Source organism: Otolemur garnettii, unplaced genomic scaffold (genome assembly GCF_000181295.1).
Source record: "Otolemur garnettii isolate 467f Iridium unplaced genomic scaffold, OtoGar3 scaffold00004, whole genome shotgun sequence".
Taxonomy (NCBI): Eukaryota; Metazoa; Chordata; class Mammalia; order Primates; family Galagidae; genus Otolemur; species Otolemur garnettii.
In genome coordinates, this window is record NW_003852399.1 from 38,055,266 (window position 1) to 38,074,700 (window position 19,435).

At 34.5% G+C, this 19,435-nt stretch overlaps 1 protein-coding gene across 1 annotated transcript in view; it reads right to left on the reverse strand.

Moving 5' to 3' along the window:
- Positions 1 to 19,435, reverse strand: part of CNBD1 (cyclic nucleotide binding domain containing 1) — a 403,074-nt gene that overhangs the window by 128,971 nt on the left and 254,668 nt on the right. The window contains exons 7-8 of the mRNA XM_023518062.1: positions 5,496 to 5,621; positions 3,893 to 4,025 (exon numbers count right to left, since the gene is read on the reverse strand). Of these exons, the coding sequence (XP_023373830.1) occupies positions 3,893 to 4,025; positions 5,496 to 5,621 (259 nt within the window). The remainder of the gene's footprint in view (positions 1 to 3,892; positions 4,026 to 5,495; positions 5,622 to 19,435) is intronic.

Here is a 19,435-nt window from a genome sequence, read left to right on the forward strand (position 1 = left end):
AGAACTAAAAATAGACCTGCCATTTGATCCTGCAATTCCTTTATTAGGTATATACCCAGAAGACCAAAAATCACATTACAACAAAAATATTTGTATCAGAATGTTTATTACAGCCCAATTTATAATTGCCAGGTCATGGAAGAAACCCAAGTGCCCATTGATCCACGAATGGATCAACAAACTGTGGTATATGTACACCATGGAATACTACCTATGCAGCCCTAAAGAAAGATGGAGACTTTACATCCTTCATGTTCACATGGATGGAACTGGAAAGTGTTCTTCTTAGCAAATTGTTACAGGAATGGAAGAAAAAGTATCCAATGTGCACAGCCTTATTATGAAATTAATTTATAGCTTTTATATGAAATCTATAACCTAATAACAACCTAAGAATATGGGAAGGGGGGAGGGAGAGGAGTGGGGGAATTTGGTGGAGGGAGGGTGATTGGATGGATTATTTCTATGGTTTATCTTACAAGGGTACAAGTGTATCTTTCTAAGAGTAGAATATGAATGTCTTAACACAATAACTAACAAAATAACATGAAGGCTATGTTAACCAGTATGATGAAAATATTTCCAATTGTATATGAAAACACCACATTGTACCCCAGAATTGCATTAATGTACACAGTTATCATTTAATAAACAAACAAACAAAAAAAATTTGTTCATCTATCAACAATTTGTTCAAGTACCTACACACTTTAGATGCTTTTAGGGGTACTAAAAAGATAAGATAGTCTCCTTGTAGAGGAATTTGAAATCTACTAGATATCATTTTGACTATTACTACTATTGTTGACAGTATTATTATTATCACATACTTTATCTTTCAGAACTGAATTGATTACTATAACTTTTCCAGTTTTTCCATTGATGATGTTTGCTATCTGGAGTCCTACCTGGAGAAAGATGGGGCATGCTGACAGAAGCAAGAAAACAGAATAACATACATAGGGAGTTAAATATTCTCCAAGTTCATTTACGATATACATGGTACTTAAAGGAACAGTATGATTAGTTAGCTAAGTTGGTTGTCATTTTCCAGCTACACCTTGAAAGAGTAACACCTGAAAAGACTTTAGATAATGTGATACTATATGGACCAGCTAAAATACAAGCACCATTGTATACATTCAGGCTTCCTTGGCAAAGGAAGTGAAAGGAGGAAGATTTATGTTAACACAGTAGATAGAACCAGAAACAAGCTTTACTTATTTCATAGATTGCCAAGAATTGATCCAAAACTCTATTAGGTTTTTGAATAATTAACTAAGTCCCTCTGAAACTTCATCCAATACACAGTGCTAAAATAAGATCAAAACACACACAATTATGCTTCAGAAAATCACACTATGGCTAATTTTAAACTCCGATAATGAAAACATAACTTGAACTGCCGGGTCTACATTTTCTGATAAAAATCCAAAATAAATTTTGAGTAAATCAAGAAGTATTATCATCCATGCTTTTCTTTGATATGTCAACTTTGTCACTAACATCAAGAAAAATTATATTAGTTTGATAAAACTTATTCTCCACCTAGATATATTTATTTATAAGAATTACAGTATTTTAGAGCTGAAGGAGGCTTTAGTGGTCATTAATGAAATCATCATTCTTCTCTAAAAAGGATAAATGTTTTGTAAAACTGTATAAACCACACATTTATATGTTTAGGAATCAGTGAGAAAATAATATTATTTTTGCCATATTCTATATAATCACAGATTAAAATGGGAACTTCAAGACTACCATTATTTTTTAATACGTTTATTAAAAACACTTGAACTCAACATTAGTCTAAGAAAGACTGCATTTAGTCTCAGAGTGTTTAGCTCTGTGATGCTAAATTTAAATACTTTATTTTTATTTTTTATTTTTTGAGACAGAGCCTCAAAGCTGTCACCCTGGGAGGGGTGCCGTAGCATCACAGCTCACAGCAACCTCCAATTCCTGGGCTTAAGTGATTCTCTTGCCTCAGCCTCCCCCAAAATTTAAATACTTTAGTTTGATACTTTAGATTGGAAGACAGATGACTCTCATTTGGAGTCAAATACATTGTGTATTCTTTTGTATCATATCCTTAATATAATTTCTTTCTTCCTTTTTCATTACCTCAAAAATATTAATATAATGACAAATTGGCAAGGCTGAGATATTATTTTTAATAAAGACTAGCCCTGGAAGTGATGTAAGAATAAATTTAATATTTCTGACACAAACGGATAAACCTCTGACAAATCTCAAACACCCATATTTTAAAAAATTGTTTCAATGCAATTAAACGTACTGAATTTAGAAAAGTCTGATTCACAAGTTTTTACAAGTCGATTTACTGCTTGCCTTCCATTTTTCTACTTGTGTATTTTTTGACTAACAAAATGACATTTATACCTTGTTAGAAAAAATCCTTCATGAACAAAACCACAATACTAATATTCAATTTTATAAGCCAAAAAAACACATATATTTGACTGAGCTTACTTTAAGTGTGACATTTTAAGAAGTAATAAATAAAATATGAATGCAAGCACTGAAAGGAAATTTGTAACAAATATGGGAAAAGATTTATAGTCTCACCAAATTTAAGTAGTTTATAAGGATATCCCTGTTCTTTGAAGCATAAATATGCCTCTAACTGTATTCACTTTTTTCCAATAATAAACTCCTCTCTCCCATGCTATGCTGAACCTCACTTTCCTGGGGTACAGGGTCTCCATTAAAAGATATTGTAGGCAGATACTGTAACTTCTTTGCCATGTTTTTAATTTTAAAAATAATCTCTTTCTGGAATTTGCCACTCAGATCCATCTTTTTTGAATTTTATTCTCAAACTTAAACTAAAAATATCCCTCACAGGTTGTGTGCAGTGGCTCATGCCTATAATCCTAGCACTTGGAGAGGCTAAGGCTGCAGGCTCACTTGAGCCCAAGAGTTTGAGATTGCAGTGAGCTATGATGATACCCCTGAACATTAGCCAGGGCAACAGAGTGAAACCTTCTTTCAAAAAAAAGAAAGAAAAGGAAAAAAGACAAGACAAGAAAATGTCCTTTAGTACAACTGTGGCTCTGTAGGGTGAGGGATAGAAATATTTCCTTCAAATACTTCCTCGTCCATTATAATCAAGGTAGCAGCTCTTGCACAATTTAACTAGAAGGAAAGAGCATCAAGGTGACACCCTCTCTCTCATTTGTGGCCGTCTTTTGTGGGGCAATAGTGTTTTTATACTGAAGGAGACTGAAAGCTCTGCCCTACCTTGCTGTAGTTGCTCCTCTTGTGTTATTATTACCCCTCATTTAGTTGTCTTCTATGGATGGACAAATCTTGCAAAATGACTCAGTGCCCCTATGCCACCTATGGTGTACACATAACCCAGGAAATCCATGCATCCTTGCCATGCTGAATATAAAAATGGAGGTGTTTCACTGCAATTTCTTACCTAAGCCTTGCTCATTCTCTTTATATTTTGTTCACTGATATGTCTAGCACGGGTGCAGATTAGCAAACTTTCTGCTTAAGTAGTTATCCACCCAGGAGAACAAGGAAAAGTGGCTATAACCTACTATTGTATTTCTCCTTTTCCATCTGGCCCTTATAGGGACTGTCAATGTGAAATAAGAGGAGAAGGGCTATTGAGGGACTTGGAGGGACTAGGAAGGGATGTGGAAGTGAGGTTAGTTTTGAGACTATTCATCAGCCAGTATTATATCATTTTTAATAAAAATCAGGGAAAAATCTAAATGTACAAATGATTATCAAATAAATTTGATAATTATCCATATGAAGAAATAGTATATAAAAATATTATAACTATGAAGAATTACAAATTCCAATAATACAATGTTATGCAAACACAATGATTCAAAAATTTCATTACACTCACCATGACCTGGAGGAAATTTTTTCCATTTAATAATATCAGTTAGCTCATATATGGCTAAAGTAGGCCATCCCTCATAATAGGGACACTTACGGATTAACTTCGACTTTTGCTCATTTTCAAATTTTATTTTTTCCTGAAAAATAATGTCATTATCAAAATTGCATTAATAAGAATTTAACGAAGAAAGGAAAATAGCACATAAATAAATGGCAGAAAAAGAAGAGAGAGGAATCTATGAACAAAAATCGGTACAGAACGCATTTGAATTTCATTGGAGCATCACTTTATGCTCACAGCCGTATTAAAAGTTTCATCTTCAGGTGTGCTTACTAAAATTATATCTTCCTACCTTTCATAATATTTTTTTGCTTCTATAAATATTTTAGTATTTATTATAAACCCTGTCATAGTAAAGAATACGCTCAAAAGTTTGATAGGAGAATATCAGGTAAGTGGTACTGATAGTTGGGAAATAAAAACAAGACAAACACTTTTCTTAAACCAGCCACTCTGAAAGTCAAAAGAGATGGACACTAGGGATTTTGAATGAATTTGAACTCTTTGAGTCATCGGCACCACTGACATTGTGACTACCTTCTCAAAAAAAAAAAAAAAAAGAAAAGAAAAAGAAAAGAAATCTCCACTATTTGAAACCTCAAACAAGAATATGGATGTCTTCTCAGCTCCACCACATGAACACCCTCATCAGAACATTGTAGGACCTGCAGTAGGGTTAGACCCCACCTAAAAAAGAAAAAACAATAGGACTACAGGAACTTTCCAATCCCATTATTTATATAAATTTCATCAGCAATCCAGGGGAAAGGAAATACAAAAAAAGGGAAAGTTTGAATCTGATTCAAAAAGAGTAGAGTAAATTATTGGGCAGTGCCTGCGGCTCAGTGGGTAGGGCACCGGCCCTATATACCACGGGTGGCAGGTTCAAACCCAGCCCCAGCCAAAGTGCAACAAAAAATAGCCGGGCTTTGTGGCTGGTGTCTGTAGTCCCAGCTACTCAGGAGGCTGAGGCAAGAGAATCGCCTAAGCCCAGGATTCAGAGGTTGCTGTGAGCTGTGACATCACAGCACTCTACTGAGGGTGACATAATGAAACTCTGTCTCAAAAAAAAGAGTAGATTATTAAGCAGCAAGTAAATAAGTTAAAAAAGTAAATTATTAAATACCAAGTAAATAAGTTATCTTACGGCAGCAGAATGAAAGGGTCAAGATTAAGTTATTACCACGCCTTGATGCAGCTCTGAGTTTGATGTCTGTTGTTAACTAGAAAATGGCATGCCAATCACTCACATATTTTTGTCCATAACATAGACTTCAGAGATTGGGAAAGCAGTAGCATTACTATCTGCCTTATCATTTTTGTACTTCTAACATACAACATGCTGTGGACACTTAAAACACATATTTCAGTATGAATGAATGAATGAGTTTGAAATTAATGAAAAACAAAAAGTCACACCAAAATATATCTAACATATATCCATAGAGAGCTTGTTTACATCTCACTATATATTCCAGCAGAGGCTTAAATTATGTTCACCAAATCAGCCCATATTGTGTTAATATTAAATTAGATATGGTCATACCAATTTTAATTTTGCATATTCCTCTGCAGGGATTTTAAGAAGTTCACAATCATCTATTATCACCACTGAGAAAGGCTGTGTTTCAGTTGTCATCTCCAGGGATCCAAAGGTGTTCCATCTTTTAAGCTATAAAAATAGCAAAGGCAAATTAAATATTGTTACCCCTCATCAACACAAATATCCCAGTGAGGGCAATAGGAGTATGGAGGTGAGTCTTCAAAATGGATAAGTGCAAAAGAAATGGCTCCAGGCTCGGCACTTGTAGCTCAGTGAGTAGGGCACCGGCCACATACACCAAGGCTGACAGGTTCAAGCCCAGCCTGGGCCTGGTAAAAACAATGAGAACTGCAACAAAAAAAGTAGTCTGGTGGTGTGGTGGTAGGTTCCTGTAGTCCCAGCTACTTGAGAGGCTGAGCCAAGAGAATCACTTAAGCCCAAGAGTTTGAGGTTGCTGTGAGCTGTGATGCAACAGCACTCTACCGAGGGCAACATAGTGAGACTGTCTAAAAAAAGGGGAGGGGGCTCTGAAAAGTCACTGGATAGATGGCTTATACTCCCTCCCAATGCAACTTACTCAAGGTGTGAAAAATTTCCATTAGTTTTCATCAGTAGGAAGGAAATAGCATTTTTTAAAAATCTGCTTTAGTCACTGGTTCATTTTGAGTGCCCAGAGTAGTGCTTGGCATATAGTACCCATTCAGAGTACCCATTCAGAATGGGTACCCATATAGTACCCATTCAGAATGGGTACCCATATAGTACCCATTCAGAATGAAGAAAGACAGCACACATAGATATGGTCCTCTGTTTATTTTACTATTATATGTTGGTGAAATAAGTAATAACAGCAAAAATGAACATAGTGTTAAGCAGTATATAAATCATTAAGACATATATTTATTAGGCTCACCTAATTTAACATGGGAATAGTAAATACTATCTTGAGCATGTAAAATGTTACCATATAATAATTTTTAGGGTATAATGAGGCAGTATACTCATATATGTACCTAGAAGATCTATTTTCATGTTTGCCTGGGATGGAAGGGGTTTGGGATCACCAGATGAGTGGGTCTTGGTGAGAGGAATGAAGAGAATTGACACCAAATCTGTGGGAGGAGGACTGAAAAACCCTGGAAGGAGCCCTCCTGAGCTAAGCTCCCTCAGGTCCATGTTTATTACCACAAAGCGGGGAAAAGTAGTTAAAAGTTACTTATCAGACATCAGCACTAAAAAGGGGGAACATCGAACGTGTCCGACAGAATGTCTCCAATTTGTTTTTTGCAAAATCTCAAACCTTAAGCAAGACCTCTGCCTCTAGCATCAAGGATTGAATTCTAGAGACATGAATTCTAGAGACACAACCATGAGGCCTGGTACTGCCACACCTCACATGTACATCCCCCTTGGAGGCCAGTTTTCTGATTTCCTGCACACACACAACTCACATGCCATTCTCAGGATCCTCTAGGTTTCTCAAGAAGGAAGTAAGTTTATGCTCAGGGCTCAGTTTCCCCTACATGGGATAAACTGGAGGGCATGCAAAAGAGAAGGGGCATATTATTGTGAGAGATTGAGGAGTTTTTTTTAGGGAAAACATCAGGTCAGTATAGCTAGCTAATGGACAATATGGGAGGGCTTCCACTTTTCTATTTCAAATCCACAGAAAGACTAAATATTCTTCTTTTTTGCTAAATGTATAACTGAGCCTGAATTTGCAAGTGTGGATGTAAAGCAGAAATGTAAAATGTCATACTGTCACTGCTAAACCCAATGTGGTCCACAAACAAGAATCATGCCCCGAGGGGCTGAGTTCTGGGCTTGAACGGGGAAATACATTCAGGACCATGCCAGGTGAAAGAATGGAATTGAGTCTCCTTGTCTAAAGCCTAGGAACATGGAGGATTGCCTCACACGTGAAATGAAGACAAGAACATATCTACCCAGATTTCTAGGCTTGCCTGCCTTCTAGCTGTGGATCTGTGCAAAACAGTCATAAAACCGGGAACTGAGGTCTGCAACTCGTGTGGGTGCATGGTATACATTTCCACACAGTAGAAAACCTGTACCTGAAAAATGAATGTAATGGTTGATAACACAACAAGCAAACCCCCTAGAATCTAGGCAAATAAAAGTAGTAAGCCCATAAATCAATTCAGAGAAAAGGAATTCCCATTAAAAGCAATCTCTGCTGATGAATAAAAATTATGATAAAAAAAATCATAAGTCACACAGTGAATAAACCCATAGGAAAACTCAACAAAGAAGAAGGGAAAAAATAACCTAAAAGAAACTACAAACATTTAAAATATTTAGACTATAAAATTGAAGCACGACATGATGGAAGACTAAAGAAGAATTTTGGAAAAGAACAAATTAAACTGTTATAAGGAAGCGTTACTGAAAGAGAATATATGACATGGATAACATATGAGAAAATAATCCAAGACAAAATATAGAAGATACAGAAATAATGGAAACAAAGAATATTTTAATAGATATGGAAAATAGATGGAGGCCACTCAGGCTTTATCTAATAGGAACTTCAGAAGAAGCCAAAAAGAATAGAAGAAAGGTGGTAAGATAATGGTTCCAAATTTCTTGGAATTGAGACAAGAGATAAGTTTTCCAACAAAGGAACACACAAAACCTAGAGATGAATCTGCTCTTTATATTCCCCAGGGTTTTCTATTAATATTTCTCTTCTCCCAGATCTCCTTTTACCATCTTGTTAGAGCAGATGTTTTCTACATAAATTTTTCCAGCTTTTTAAGGCTATTAGTATGTTAGTCTAAATTACCCAATAGACCATTATGAAAGAAGTTCTCCTTAACTTTGAATAACAATCTTAAAGCTTTCTTTCTTGACTTATTAACCAGTATCATCAGATTCTCTAATATAAATAAGGAATTCAAAGAAGTGGAAACAACCCAAGTTGCCATCAATTCATGAATAGATCAATAATATAGGATATACACATATATATCATGGAATATTATTCATTCATAAAAAGATGGTGGTCTGGTATCTTTCATAACGATATGAAAGGAGGATGGATTGAACCATTCTCCTAAGTGAAGCCCTACAAGAATGGAAAAACAAACACCACATGGGCTGACTACTAAACTGGAACTAGCTGATCAGTTCTTCTGTGTTCATATGGAAACAAAACTCAGTAAAATTCAAGAGGGTCCAAGTGGGGAGAAGGGGTTGGGTGAATTCCCAGCCAATGGATCCATGGCATGGGTACACTGCACACTTTCTGGGTGAGGGACACAAATATAATTTTGACAGATTATATATAAAAGCAAACTATGTAACCCAAACATGTACTCCACCCTATCATTCTGAAATTTTTTTAAAAAATGTTTAGGCAATCATTTTGATGCCCAGAATAATAAAAAAATTTATGTAGTTTGATATTTCTATTTTGTTCTATAAATATAGTCATCTTTAAAAGTTCCCAGGAAAAATACCTCTCAACCTAGAATTCTGTATTTATTTAAAAGAGCCATTTAGAGTAATAAAATATCAGTTTTAGACTTTATGTGAAACAAATTAAAAAGATGAATTTCAGCTAGGAACATACCAAAAGAGAAGGGTGCAAAACATTAAAAAAAAAATTTTGAAAATGGAAATTGTATAATAGCTATATAATAATTTTTTAATGACTAACTTGGAATGTCTTTAAGGAAGATTTTAAAATGCTTTACAATAGTGACTCAGAAGAGAAAATGGAGAATTTAGAATGAAAATATTGAGGAACTTCATAGGACTCTATAAACTATAGAACTATAGGTTCTAGTAAAAAGTAAAATAAATTATATAAAAACATAAAAAATTATGTAGGTTTACTTATTTAAAATTACATATTTTGTTATATAAATATTAGAACTTTGTGGATGGATGGAGAAAAGAAAATACACCCCATGACAAAAATAAAGAAGAGATAAAGTGTGGGATATTTGCTATGAATATGGCAAATGTAAAGAATATTTCAAATATCCAATAGATAACTATAATTTGACTTTAGAATAGTAAACAAATCAAAGAATTACATACAAAGTACCAAAAAAAAAAGTACTAAAATAAATTTATTTCCAGAAGAAAAGACCCAAGTGACTCACACACACAAAAGCAACATGCTCAACCTTGTAAGAGACAGAAAAATGTAATTAATGTCACAGGTTTTTTTATCCAACAGACTAAAAATAATAACGTATGCTACCATATGGAACTGGGAAGATAATTTCTGACATAACTCTGGAGACTGTAAAAAAGAAAAGCCTTTAAAAATGAGAAATGATCTGGCAATATCTTTTAAAATAAACAAAATATTCATGCAATATCTTATCTGGGAACCAATCTTCTAGGAATATTATAGAAAAAAATAAATTTTAAAGATGTATTGATAGCAAATTTATTGCAGCACTTTTTAGTGGCAACAAACTGGAATGGAATGGAATGAAATTGTCATTATCATCAAATTAGACATGTTGAAAATGAGAGACCAAGTCTAACTTGACTCTATATATAAAATTTGACACACACTCTCTCTTTCTCTGTCTACGCAACACACACACATTGTAATACTCAGTATATACTGATAACAAAAGATGAATACAAGTCACATTGAGCAAATCTTGTAATTACAGAAGTCAAATGTGACGTGAGTATTACAAATTTAATAATTGGTGTGTGTGTATAAAACATAGGAAACAAGGACTAAATATATATATATATTCAACCAAGTCTAAATTTTAACTGAAAACTAGTGATACCACCAATCAGGTCCACAACTACAGTGCATCTTACAAGGGTACATGTAAAACTTACTAAATGCAGAATATAAATGTCTTAACACAATAACTAAGAAATTGCCATGAAGGCTATGTTAACTAGTTTGATGAAAATATTTCAATTGTATATAGAACCAGCACACTGTACCCCATGACTGCATTAATGTACACAGCAATGATTAATAAATAAATTTTTTAAAAGAAAAACAAAAAACTAGCGATACCTTTGTATCTTAGCTCAGAGAATTCTCCTGATAAAAAAGCGAGTAGCAGGTAAAAAATGTATGTTAAAAATCAGTTTTATAAAATGAAAAATTAGAAAAACAGCAATCTCTACAAGCACAGGTAAGTGTTTATATGCTAGTGTCAATTCAGAGGAAGATATACAAGTGGACATGTCAGGCTGATGGGTTCGTGTCTTCAAGGGCAGAAGCTAAAATAGTGGTGGAGCTAAAATGGCAGATTTATTAACATTTTCTTCAAACCTCCTATATTCCTTGTCAATTATAATAGGAATTATACATTAAATTTTATAAGTTGTAGACATTTATGAAAGACATTTAAACATTCAATTTCAAAACAGAATGCTGAGTTACTTTCCATACATGTGTTATCCCTCTTGCTAACTTTAAATTAATACATAAAATTTTTTTTAAATATTTTAAATGATATACATCTGATGATTATAGTGATCTCTGAAAACTGTTGATAATCCTCATTATGTAATTAATACCTTTATATTTTCTGATACTTTTAATAAATATAGCAGTTTGTAAATCAGACAGTACTATAAAGCTATTTCAATGAATTATAGGTCAATTTTTCCCAATTTTTTGAAAATAATTATTCATTAATGTTATAGAGATAACATTATTCATTAATATTATCTAGATAATATTAATCTTATTCTGGCAGGGATGGTTGGTGGAGGTGGAAAAAGGAAATTTCTCTCACTTCTAACTTCCCGTGTTATTTCACTAAACAATAAATTGATAGCTAACTTTATTAAGAAATAATATAATCTTATTTTGTCAGATCACCTCTGAACAAGGCAATGATTTAATGATGGTAAACCTATAAAGGTTTCTTGAATAAAGTCATCATGTTGAGATTTGTTATAAACTATATTTGTAAAAATAAACTTTTCTAAAATCAGAAACATTTTATAGGCATAATTTTCGTTTTCAGGCTTCCCATTGCTTTTAGCTTCCGGTTTGGACATTAAACAAGATCAATAACTAAAACTAGACTTGCTCTCTTTACACCAGGTCTTGCTTCCTGTGGAACATACTTCCTTTTTTTCTAAATGGCTAAAGAGACAGACAGAGAAAACACAGAGCTTCTCTAGATCACAGGCTCATAACCTAGTCCATATACGAAAATTCTTAAACTCCTAACACATTATGCCACAGTCTGTGATTGTTTGTAAATTTTCATTTTTCTTGAATGAGTTTCTATAGCTTTCATTGTAGTCTCAAAGTTGCCTATGTCCCCAAAGAAAATTAATAAGCACTGCTCTTAAGAGAAAAATACTAAATTTTTCCCAGGATTTACACTCTAATGGCCTTTGAAGTAAAAAAGTACAGTAATAACCAAAGAGTGATGTATGAGAAAAAAAGGATAGGAAGATGTCGCATTGTATGTTTGAAATACTTAGGAAGAATTTGGGCCATAGTAGGGATACACACACACACACACACACACACATTAACTTTTGTTAGTTAGAAAGTTAGAAGCAGGGGCTAACTGGATTGTAAGGACAATCTGACTTATACATAACACATTGTAATGGCAGAAGAATTGGCCTGTGTGCTTAAGTAGGAATTCCCTGGATCAAAGAGAAATACCTTAGTACCTTTTAAATTATAAAAAAGAAGTAATCTTTTAGAATTTTATGAATAATTATGCCCTTTCTAATTAAAACCTACAAATCATGTCAATTGGCAGATGTAACCATGAATACCTCTTTAAAAGCCGGCTAATCGTGACTTCCCTCATGCATTTTTATCAACCAGAGTCTAGATACCATAATGAATAAGAGACATAGAGGAAGAAGTTATGTTCACATTCTCTACAACCTAGGAGTTCCTTCAAACATTCTCAGAAGATTTGCACCTTTACAAGTGCTCACATAAAACACTTGTCGGAAATATCCAGCACGCTGTTCCTTATCTGAATTCTACTCAATTGTCAAGATCTAGCTGAAGGACCATCTTTTTCATAAAGCTTCCCAGTTTGCCTGAGTCATCCCTCTGATTTTAAATAAATTATGTACTATACTTTATGTTTTATAATGTGCAACATCCTAAGAAATAGGGGAACTCAAACATTAATAACAATAATATACCATTATCTTCAAATTTTGAAGATAAAAATATTTGCATTCTTTGCTTTATTAGTAAGGTCACTTTCAGTAACCAGCTGGGTTGCATGATCATCATTTAGTACCACTTTAAGACCAATAGCATTCTAATCAAAAGTCTTTAAATTAAAAATGTCCAGTTACCAAAAATATATATGAATTGAATTATTGGATAAATCTTATATTTGGTAATTCATTTGATACTTTGCTTAATTCCACCGGGTTGTAAAACATGATTTGAATGATTTGAAAATTTACTAAGAGACAGTTGGTGTCCAAGAACAAAATCAATTTTAAAGGAAATGCTCCATGGGTACTTAAGATGAATGTGCATCCTGCAATTATTTAAATGTTAAATACAGACCAAGTTGGCCAAACTTATTAGTTACATTGCTCAGAATTTCTATGTCCCTATTAATGACTTTTTGTCTGGTTTTTTATTAGTTAGTGATGTCTGTTAAAATTCCGTTAATGGTTACAGATTTTTAAATTTCTCCTGTTTGCTCTATGAAGTTTTACTTCATATCCTAATTTTTCAAAGTGATATAAATTTCATAATCACCATGAGATATCTTTATCATTAATGGTCTTCTTTCAATAAAATCTACTTCACCTACTATAATCAAGCTACCTCAACCTTATTTTAGTTAGTGTGATTTCCTTTATAATCATCCATTATTTTACTCTGCAACTTTCTTCATCTTTGTAATAAGGTGTGTGAACATATGAATGTCACTTTAGCCCATTTGACAATCTCTGCTTTTTAATTAAAAGTATTTAATCTAAAAAAAAAGTATTTAATCTGGCACAGCACCTGTAGCACAGTGGTCACGGCATCAGCCACATATACTGAGGCTGACAGGCCAGCTAAACAACAATGACAACTGCATCAAAAAATAGTGGGCATTGTGGCAGGCACCTATAGTCCCAGGTACTAGGGAGGCTGAGGCAAGAGAATCACTTAAGCCCAAGAGTTTGAGGTTGCTGTGAGCTATGATGCCAAAGTACTCTACCCAGGGCAACATAGTGAGACTCTGTCTCAACAAAAAAAACAAAGTATTTGATCTGTTTACATTTAAAATATGTACTGACATAAATGTGTATAAACATGCCATCTTAGTAATTGCTTTCTATTTTTCAATCTAGTCTTTGTGCTATTCCTTCTTCTTTACTGGTAAATATTAAGCTAATCAAATATTTTTATTATGTTCTTTTTTAACAAATATATGTTCTTTTATTATCATTATTGAGGTAGTTGCTCTATTAATTACAAAAGGTATTCTTATCTTATTAGTGTACCCCAAATTACAGTAGTGCCTCATTATCCACAGGGGATATGTTCCACACACCTAGATCATGGCAGAAATTATAGATAATACTACAACCTATATGTTTTTTTCCTATGTATACATATCTGTAATAAAGTTTGATTTATAAATTAAGCACAGTAAGAGATTAACAATAACTTTTAATAAAATATAAATACATTTAGAAATAAATTTAAGTAGGATTAATCAAAGCCTTTGAATTATTTCTGAAATTTTCCACTAAATATTTTTGCACCATTGTCAACCATGGGTAATTGAAATCACCGAGCAAAATCATAGATAAGAATTGAATACTGCATTCTCTTTCCTACCTCTCAGAAAGGCCAGAACTAACAAATTCTTTAAATTCATTCACATCATCCTCTTGATGTTTTTGCTACTTTTGATGTATTTCATTTCTACATACTTATAGGAACTCCACAAAGTATAACACTGTTTTATGCAGTCAACTAATATTTAGATTTATCCACATATTCACCAAGAATTTTCTTTGTTCTTCAGTTCTTGCTACATTTCTGTACTTCAGATTTAGATAACTTTATTGACTAATGTAGGATTATAGCCTCTTGTTCTATGGAGCTTAAGAATAGGCAAATACTTTAAAGGAAAAGGAGGCACATCATGTGCTGTCTAGTTTTCTTTCCACAATATCATGGCACCCTAAGTTCTGACTACCAGGGTAGACTGAACTCAAATTTGTGTTGCTCTAGGGTTCTAACTCTCCTCAGAGTTCTGATCCACTACCTTCATTTCAATTGTTCATTACTATGATGCTTAAAAATTGGCAGATGCCTCTAAGGAAAAGAATCCAGAAATGTCTAACTCAAAACAGTGCATTTCTCTTCCTTCTTGAATCATGGCTACTCAAATTCTGGTTCCCTTAAATGCTCCCCAATAACTTAAAAATGTTGTTCATTTGGTTTCGTTCAGCTTTAATAGTTGTTCTCAGCAAGGGAATTGGTCTGGTTGTTTCAAGCTACTTCATCATGGCAAAAAGCAGATAGATGCTCAGAAGACCAAAGTAAATGATTTTTCTATAAAACACAATCTCTTCTGTAGGAAAAGCTAGCCTCTGCTCTCTTTGTGGAATAGATTTCCTGAATGGGCCAGTTCTCTTCGGCAGGGAGAAGTCACCTCTCCTGTGTCTGTGGAGTAGTTTTTCTATAGTTCCTGAATAAATCTTGCCTTTACTTAAAAAAAGAAAGAAAGAAAGAAAGAAAACCAGCACCAGAAAGCTCAAGATAGCTTCACACCAGAATTCTATCAAACCTTCGAAGAAGAGCTTATTCCCCTGCTGCAGAAATTATCCCAAAAAACTGAGGAGGAAGGAATCTTCCTTAACACGTTCTACAAAGCAAACATCACCCTGATACCAAAAGCAGGAAAAGATCCAACTAAAAAGGAGAACTTCAGACCAATTTCACTAATGAATATGGATGTAAAAATTCTCGACAAATCCTAGCCAAGAGATTATAGCTTATCATCAAAAAAGTCATACATCATGATCAAGTAGGTTTCCTCCCAGGGATGTAAGGCTGGTTTAACATACCCAAGTCCATAAACCTTATTCATCATATCAGCAGAAGTAAAAACAAAGGCCATAGTTGCAGAAAAGCATTTAATAAAATCCAGCATCCTTTTCTAATTAGAACACTGAAGAGTATAGGCATAGGTGGCACATTTCTTAAACTGATCAAAGCTATCTATGACAAACCCACAGCTAATTGCTTATAGAATGGAGCTAAATGGAAAATTTTCAAGTTAGAACTGGAACCAGACAAGGTTGTCCTCTGTCGCCATTACTATTCAACATAGTGCTAAAAGTTCTAGCCAATACAATTAGGCAAGAAAAGGATAAAAAGGGCATCCAAATGGGAGCAGAGGAGGTCAAACTCTCCATCTTTGTTGATAATATGATCTTATACTTAGATAACCCTAAAGACTCAACCACAAGATTCCTGGAAGTCATCAAAAACTACAGTAATGTCTCAGGACATAAATCAATGTCCACAAGTCAGTAACCTTTGTATATGCCAATAACAGCCAAGATGAGAAGCTAATTAAGGACACAACCCCCTTCACCATAGTTTCAAAGAAAATGAAATATCTAGGAATATACCTAACAAAAGAGGTGAAGGACCTCTATAAAGAAAATTATGAAACCCTAAGAAAGGAAATAACAGATGACATTAACAAATGGAAGAACATACCATTCTCATGGCTGGGAAGAATCAACATTGTTAAAATGTCTATACTTCCCAAAGCAATCTACAGATTCAATGCCATCTCTGCTAAAATGCCAACATCGTAGTTCAAGATTTGGAAAAACAATTCTGCATTTTATATAGAACCAGAAAAAAATCTGTATGGCTAAGGCAGTTCTTAGTAATAAAAATAAAGCTGGGGGCATCAGCATACCATATTTTAGGCTGCACTACAAGGGCATAGTGGTCAAGAGAGCATGGTACTGGCACAAAAATAGAGACATAGATATTTGGAATCAAATAGAAAACCAGGAAATGAAACTAATAACTTACAACCCCTAATCTTTGATAAACCAAACAAGAACATACATTGGGGGAAAGACTCCCTATTCAATAAATGGTGCTGGGAGAACTGTATAGCCATATGCAAAAAACTGAAACAGGACCCACACCTCTCTCCACTCACAAGAATTGATTCAAGATGGACAAAGGACTTAAATTTAAGGCATGAAACAATAAAAATCCTCAAAGAAAGCATAGGAAAAACACTGGAAGATATCAGCCTGGAGAAAGACTGCATAAAGAAGATTGCCATGGCACTGAAACAACAGCCAAAATAAACAAATGGGACTTAATTAAACTAATACGCTTCTGTACAGCTAAGGAGACAACAAAAGCAAAAAGACAACCTACTCAATGGGAAAGGATATTTGCATATTTCGAATTAGACAAAAGCTTAATAACTAGGACCTATAGAGAACTCAAATTAATCCATTATGAAAAAAAGCCAACAATTCCATATATCAATGAGGAAGAGAAATGAACAGAACCTTCTCTCAAAATGATCGACGAATGGCTAGCAAACATATGAAAAAATGCTCATCATCCTTAATTATCAGAGAAACGCAAATCAAAACCACCTTGAGATATCATCTAACCCCAGCAAGAATGGCTCACATCACAAAATCTCAAAACTGCAGATGCTGGTGTGGATGTGGAGAGAAGTGAACACTTTTACGCTGCTGGTGGGACTGCAAACTAATACAACTTTTTTGGAAGGAGATATGGAGAGCCCTCAAAGAACTCAAGCTAGACCTCCCATTTGATCCTGCAATCCTATTACTGGGCATCTACCCAGAAGGAAAAATTCCTTTTACCATAAGGGCACTTGCACTAGACTGTTTATCTCAGCTCAATTTACAATTGCCAAAATGTGGAAACAGCCTAAATGCCACCAACCCAGGAATGGATTAACAAGCTGTGGTATATGTATACCATGGAATACTATTCAACCATTAAAAAAATGGAGACTTTACATTAACCTGGATGGATGTGGAACACATCATTCTTACTAAAGCATCACAAGAAGGGAGAAGCATGAATCCTATGTTGTTGTCAGGTGTCGCGGATGATTGGTGTTGCAGAGTATGGGCTTGCTATTGGAATAGTATAGGACAAAGACGACTACCACCTTAAGATGGAGAATAGCAAAATTCTTTATTTCTCACTAGTTTAAATAGCAAGTTCTGCACATACACACTGTTAGTCAATAATCATTCCATTACCTCAGTGCCATATTGTAAAAAGACAAATTAACTTTTACTAGGTTCCTGTTAGACTACTGATTAGGTGATACACATGTCTGCTAGACAGGTAATACAAATTCTTTTAAGCTATTCATTATGCTCAAAATCGTAATCAAGGAAACACACACTATCAGCTCTCTGGCCCGATTCTTGATAGATACAGAAACGGCCACAGGGGGATGGAACTGATTGGTTGTCTACTCTTTGAAGCCCTAAACCATCTGGAGGCAGTAATTTAATCTTGTCAATCCACAATCTGGAGGTTCCAAAAGTATACCGGTGATGCACCTACATGCCCCAGCTACCCTGGTCCTGCTCAGCACAGTAGAATGACACGTTCCTCCGGCTAGGGCAAAGGCCATAGTGGGGGTTCTACCTCAGAGCCTCCTAGATTGTAGAAAAACATGACTTTTATTCCTGCTCACTCTCAGAGGCAAAAAGGCACAAGTATATGTGCCCCTTCCCCCCCATTGAACTATGTATTCAATTTTGATATGAGGAAAATTAATGACAATTAATGACACACTGGGGGTGGGGGAAGGGGAGAGCAGAGGGAGAAAGAAGGAGGAAAGGGTGGGGGAAAGGAAGAATAGAGAGCAGGAAGGAGGGAGGGAGTGGGACGTCAGTATGTGACACATCTTGTACCCTCAATGGATCCCCAACAATTAAAAAAAAAAGAAAGAAAAGAAAACCAGCATTTACCTCCATTTTTATGTTGTGTATCTTTTTTGGTTTACTCTAATCACCCTGATGTGAAGTGAATAACAAAATCATTCATAACAATCAACAATCAGACCATGATATCCAAGCCTTTTCTCATAAGAGTAGAGAGTCAGGCAGGGTGACTTCTGCATAAATCAGTGTTAGTAATAGGAAAAATATTCTGAAGAGCCTTATCCTGATTTTGATAGTCTTTTCACTAAAAACTAAACAAAAATGACAGAGAGAGGGTTCAGGATGATCAAGATGATAAAATTTTAATAGGATGAAGCAGTAAATAACACCCAAGGAAAAAGGAAGGGGGTATATCTATGTTTATATACAGACTACAGATATTCATTATAGTTGATAAGCAACTCAACCAATATTAACATAGTAGTGACAGAGGATGTCCAATGCCTGTACTAATCAAACACATTAGATAGTAATGAGAATAATGTAAGTATTCAACATTGATTCCTAATTTGTAGGTTCCATTTGTCGCATGTTTCCACTGTTCTTTTCCTTCTTTATTCGTTAAATTCTTTCAAAAGTCTTTAAAGAGCTATATTAACTTGCTAGTTAATATGTAAGATATTTCTAAGAGTGCAGGAAAAGAGATAGATCGGCAAAAAAAAAAAAAAAAAGACATTGTAAGAAAGCACCTGGAAAACTCATAGGAAACATGTTCTTGGCATAAGTGTCACACAACTCAACAACACAAGTCTCCTGAACAGCACAGACTGCATCTGTTAACACATGAGCACGAGTTGGCTCACAACCATGAACTGAATCTAGAGCAGATCTCAAGTATCCTTTCTGCATACATTGCATTCTGCTTTGTTTTGTTGTTTCTAAGAGACAAACCTTCAGCACTGAAACAACAGGCTCCCCTTCACTTTCTGATAGATACAGGTTTTTGATTTTATCTTAAAGAGGTATAATATTTTTTATTTCCCCAT